At 38.1% G+C, this 5,846-nt stretch overlaps 1 protein-coding gene across 1 annotated transcript; it reads left to right on the forward strand.

Annotated features, from left to right (window-relative positions):
• The first annotated feature begins 3,571 nt into the window (after window positions 1-3,571).
• Window positions 3,572-4,501, forward strand: LOC136167556 (olfactory receptor 8S1-like). Its single transcript, XM_065935077.1, has one exon. It carries the CDS (start codon window positions 3,572-3,574, stop codon window positions 4,499-4,501), a length of 930 nt encoding a protein of 309 aa, XP_065791149.1.
• Window positions 4,502-5,846: the final 1,345 nt, after the last annotated feature.

Consider the following 5,846-nt stretch of genomic DNA (forward strand, 5'->3'; position numbering starts at 1 on the left):
TCCATAGGCAAAGGAGCCTGATGGGCTACAGTCCATGGGCTTGCAAAGAGTCGGACATGACTGAGCAGCTGAGCACCCCCATGTCATCTGCAAACTGTGACAGTTTTACTTCTTTTCCAACTGGGTATTTTTATTTCTTTTTCCTCTCTGATTGTCGTGGCTAAGACTTCCAGTACTATGTTGAATAAAAGTGCCATTAATGGATGTACTTGCCTTTTCTCCTGAATTCTATGCTTTCTGGGCCTAAATGTCTGTTTTCTTTCCCAGGTTGGGAACATTTTCAGTTATTATCACAGAGAATAACTTCTCTGCCCCTTTGTCTCTCTGTTCTTCCGGAATCCCTTTGGTGTGAATGTAAGTACGCTTGATGTCTCCTAAACTGTAATTTTTAAATTCATCTTTCTTTTCTCTCTTCTTCTTACTACTCTGATTTCTACTACTCTGTCTTATAGTTTCCTTGTTCATTTCTCTGTTTCATCTAAACTACTGTTGATTCTTTCTAGTGTGTTTTTTATTTTAGTTATTATATTCTTTGGCTCTGTTTGGTTCCTCTTTATGTTTTCCAACTCTGTTAAACTTCTCACTGTGATTATTCATTCTTCTCCCAAGTTTGTTCACCATCTTTATGATTAAGTCCCCTATATAAGAATAAGTTCCATTCCAAGAGTGTGTTCATAAGTCCAACAAAATTAGCCTAGGTATCCAACTAACACAATTGGCTATATAGTACTATATTATAATAGGTTTATAATATTTCTGCACAAATAATACATAAAAATGAACACAAAAAATAAAGCATTTGTAATCTAATAGTACAGTATCTTGCAAAGTACCATAGTACCTTTCTCCAAAGAAGACGTCAGATGGCCAATGAATGCATGAAAAGATGTTCATTATCACTAGTTATTAAAGAAATGCAAATCAAAACTACAATGAGATGTCATCTCACACCAGTAAAAATGGCCATCATCAAAAAATCTACAAACGATAAATGCTGGAGAGATTGTGGAGAAAAGGGAACCCTCCTACACTGTTGGTGGGAATATAAATTGATACAGCCACTATGTAGGTTCTTTAAGAAACTAAAAATAGAGCTACCATATGATCCAGTGATCCTACTCCTTGGCATATATCCAGAGAAAAACATGGTTTGAAAGGATACCTACACCCTGATGTTCATTGCAGTGCTGTTTCCAATAGCTGAGACTTGGAAGCAACCTAAATGTCCATTGACAGATGAAGGGATAAAGAAAATGTGGTTTGTGTATACAGTGGAATATTACTCAGCCTAAAAGGGGATGAAATAATGCCATTTTCAGCAACATGGATGGACCTAGAGATTATCATAATCCTTGAAGTAAATCAGACAAAGAAACACAAATATGTGATATCACTTACATGCAGAATCTAAAAAACAAAAAATGATGCAAGTGAACTTGTTTACAAAACAGGAACAGACTCTCAGAGAACAAACTTATAGTTACCAGGGGGAAAGGGTTGAGGGGAGGGATAGATTGGGAGTTTGGGATTGACATATACCCACTGCTATATTTAAAATAGATGATGAACAAGGACCTACCATATAGCACTGGGGATGTTGCTCAATATTGTGTAATAATCTAGATGGGAAAATTATTTGAAAAAGAACAGATACATGTGCATGTATAACTGAATCACCTTAAAAGACAGCTGATCTCCCAAGTTTATTACAACATTATTCACAATAGCCAAGATATTGCAGCAAACTTAATGTCTATTGATGGACAAATAATTAAATAAATATATAATGGACTATTACTCAGTCATCAAAAAGAAGAAATCCTGTCATATTTGACACAGTTGGACTTAGAAGTCAGTATGTTAAATGTAATGAATCAGAAGGAGAAAGACCCTGAATGATCTCACTTATATGTGGAATCATAAAAGCTTAACTCATAGAAATAGAAAGTAGATGGTACTTAGCAGGGGCTTAGGGGTTGGGGAAATGGGTTGATTTTGATCAAAGGATACAAATTTATAGTTATAAGAGAAGTAAATTCAAAGGATTTAATGTACAGCATGGTGGTTATAATTAACAACACTGTATTGTGTACTTGAATGTTAGGATAGTAGGTCTTAAGTTTTATCACCACACACACAAAAAAGGTAATTTCATGAGGGGATCTGTTAACTGATGTTATTGTGGTAATCACTTTGCAACATATGTATATGCAACATGTGTGTGTATATATATATATATATATGTATATATATATATATATAACATATGTATATGCAACATATGTGTATATATACACACACACACACACACGCACGCACTTACATGTGTGAGTGTGAAATAAACATGTTGTACACCTTAAAGTTACATATATTCTACGTCAAATACATCTCAGTAAAGCTGAGGATGAGGGGAGTTTTGTCCAGTAAGTCTAAAGTCTTAGATGCCTCAGGGACAGTTTCTGTCAATTTAAGTTTTCTTTTATGGCCCATAATTTCATATTTCTTTTGTGTGCATCATGATTTTTTGTTGAAAACTGGACATTTTAATATCGTAATGTTATAACCCTGAAAATTAGATTTTTACTCTTTTCTATTTTTGATATCTGAAGGTTGTAGTCAACTATTGTTCAATAAATTTTCCAATTTATTTTTGCAAAAGCAGTTCAGTGTTATTTGTGCTCAATGAAGTCTCTTTTCCTCTAGCTTGTGTTCAACTAGTACTTTGCCAGAGATTTTTTTGACTGCTAAAAGGCAAAAATTTTAAAACACCACCCTCCTCTAGTCTTTGCAGATTCACTCCATGCGAAGCACTCATTTAGTATCTTCCCAGATAGATTGTTAATAATTCTTAGACTTCTCTCCCACTTGCAGTGAAACTAGGGATCAGCCAGAGGTGAAAGTGTAAGATCGACTCTGGTCTTCTCTGAGCATGTATGCTACTGGACATGCATAAGGCTTTTAAAATTCCCTAGTATACACAGCCAGTATTGAATGCTCTAATTTAATTTCCCAAAGAAACTCTCTTTCTAGATTTTCTACTCGGTCTGTTGATGGTCTGTTGTATGTTTTAATCATAATCTTTTGCCCCAGGCAGCTACAGATTTCTCAATACTCTTACAATGTTTTCCGGCAATATGGATCACATTTGAACCCTATGTGATTTCATGTGAAACTGAGACAAAGCACCTTGAATAGGTCCTTCAGGTAGTTCCCAGACAAATTAAAATACACTCATTTGTGAGTGAGTTATTGCTCCCTCCAGACCTCAGACCATGGTTCTACTCTAGGCCATCTTCAGGGTGGCCACTGGAGCTAGGATGGAGTTAGGCAAGGGGAAATAAAAATGCCACAAAGCTTTCCTCCTATTTTTAAGTTGCCTTTTTCTTGGTTCAGTGTTTACTTGGTTGCTGTGCACCTTTGGTTGTTTCCCAGAGTACCAGCAAAGCTAGTCCTGACAGCTTCTGCTTGGTTTTGTTGTTTCTGTAGGATAAGAGTTTGGCACTTCATACTCTGTCGTTTTGCTGAAATCATCCCCTGTTCCTTTTTTTATTTCTAGACTAGATTTCCTTAAATGGCCTTGGGGAACCACAGCACTATCACTGAGTTCATTCTCCTTGGACTGTCTGCAGACCCCCATGTCCAGGCGCTATCCTTTGTGCTGTTCCTAGCAATTTACCTCCTGACTCTGCTGGGGAATCTGACAATGATACTGGTGATCAGAGCCGATTCTCACCTCCACACTCCCATGTACTTCTTCCTGAGTCACCTTTCTTTTCTAGATTTTTGTTTTTCTTCTGCCACAGTACCCAAGATGCTGGAAATTCTTCTTTCTCAGAAGAAAACAGTCTCTGTGGAAGCCTGTCTAGCTCAAGTCTTCTTTGTGTTTGACTTGGGGGGCACTGAAGCCTGTCTGCTGTCAGTTATGGCCTATGACCGCTATGCTGCCATCTGCCACCCTCTGCTCTATGGCCAGAAGATGAGCAACCAGCTCTGTAAAGGTCTGGTGTTAGGCTCCTGGAGCCTGGGTTTTCTGGATGCATTCATCAACATCCTTCTGGCTATGGATTTTGACTTCTGTAGGGATCAGTTTATCCCCTCCTACAGCTGTGAGCTGCCCTCTCTCTTTCTCCTTTCCTGCTCTGATGTCTCCACCAGTTTCACTATTCTGCTCTGCTCCAGTCTCCTGCATGGGCTGGGAACCTGTTTCCTAATCATACTGTCTTACACTCTCATTGTTTCTACCATCCTAAGTATCAGCTCCTCTTCACATAGAAGCAAGGCCTTCTCCACCTGCTCTTCCCACCTCACTGCAGTGCTCCTATTTTATTGTACATCTTTCCTTCGCTATGTAGTGCCAACCTCAGGCTCACTGCTGGAGTTGATCTTCTCTGTACAGTACGGTGTGATCACTCCCTTAATGAATCCCCTTATCTATAGTCTGAAGAACAATGAGGTGAAAGCAGCTGTGAAAAGGACCTTTAGAAAATATCTCCATTGCTAGTGACCAAATACAGAAGATGATGAAGAGTTATCATACTATAGCAGGATATCTTATTAGTTGACAATAAAGTAATTTCCTGATTATTCCAATATTGGATCTGAGAAAAGCATCTTAAAATTCATTAAGGTATTTGAAGTACAATCCATAGGCTCGTACTGATCTTAGGACCTGGCTTCACCCTCCAGTGGGTGAGCAACAGCATGAAGTCTTCTTGACCCTGACTTCTTCCACCAGTAAACCAGCACTTTAGCCCCACCTGGGATTAGTGGGATTGAGAGTCACCCACCTCATGACTGGTCCTACCAACCAGTTACTGGCAGCCTCCACACAAGACAGGGCCTAGAAAACAACCAAACCAAAGACCAGCCAAGCCTTCCAGACCTCCCACATCGTCAGCCTACCACAACAGAAGGACCCATTCAGCACTCACAGCGGGGAACTGTAAGGTGTATAGCTTGGATGAGGAGAGGGTGGTGTACTACTGCATGCATAGGATGTCTCCTACAAAAGGCCACTTTTCCAGAGTTGGGAAATGCAACCAAAATAACAGATACACAAAAATACAAATAGAAACTTAGGCAAAATGAAGTGACAGTGTTATATGTTTCAAATGAAGAAAGACGATAAAACCCAAGGAAAAGGACTAAATGAAATAAGGATAGGCAATTTACCTAAGAAAGTATTCAGGATAGTGATCATAAAGATGATCAAAGAGCTTGGGAGAAGATTGGATGCTCAGGGTGATGTTTGATGTTTTTAACAAAGAATTAGAAAATATAAAGAAAAACCAGAGATGAAGAGTCCAATAGCTGAAAAAGAAAGAATCCAATAACTGAAATGAGAAGTACACAAGAATGAATCAATGGTAGTCTGAATGATACAGAGAAATGGATCAATGAGTAGTAAGACAGAATAGTGGAAATCAATGATGCTGTCAGAAAAGAATGAAAAACAAAAGAATGAAAAGAAATGGGGACTGTTTAAGAGACCTCTGATAGAATATCAAGTGTATTATTATTCACATCAAATGAGTCCCAGAATGTGAAGACAGAAAGAAATGGACTGAGAATATATTTGAAGACATAATAGCTAAGAACTTCCCTAACTTGGGAAAGGAAAAAACCAAATCCAAGAAGCCCAATGAGTCCTATGCAGGAATAAACCAAAGAAGAAAACCCCAAGACACATAGTATTAAAATGACAAAAATAAAGATACAGAATATTAAAAGCATCAAGGGGATAGCAACAAATAATATACAAGGGAATCCACATGAGGCTATCAGCTGAATTTTGAGCAGAAACTCTACAGACCAGAAGGGAGTGGCATGATTTATTTAAAGTGATG

The sequence above is a fragment of the Muntiacus reevesi genome, chromosome 4 (assembly GCF_963930625.1).
Source record: "Muntiacus reevesi chromosome 4, mMunRee1.1, whole genome shotgun sequence".
Taxonomy (NCBI): domain Eukaryota; kingdom Metazoa; phylum Chordata; class Mammalia; order Artiodactyla; family Cervidae; genus Muntiacus; species Muntiacus reevesi.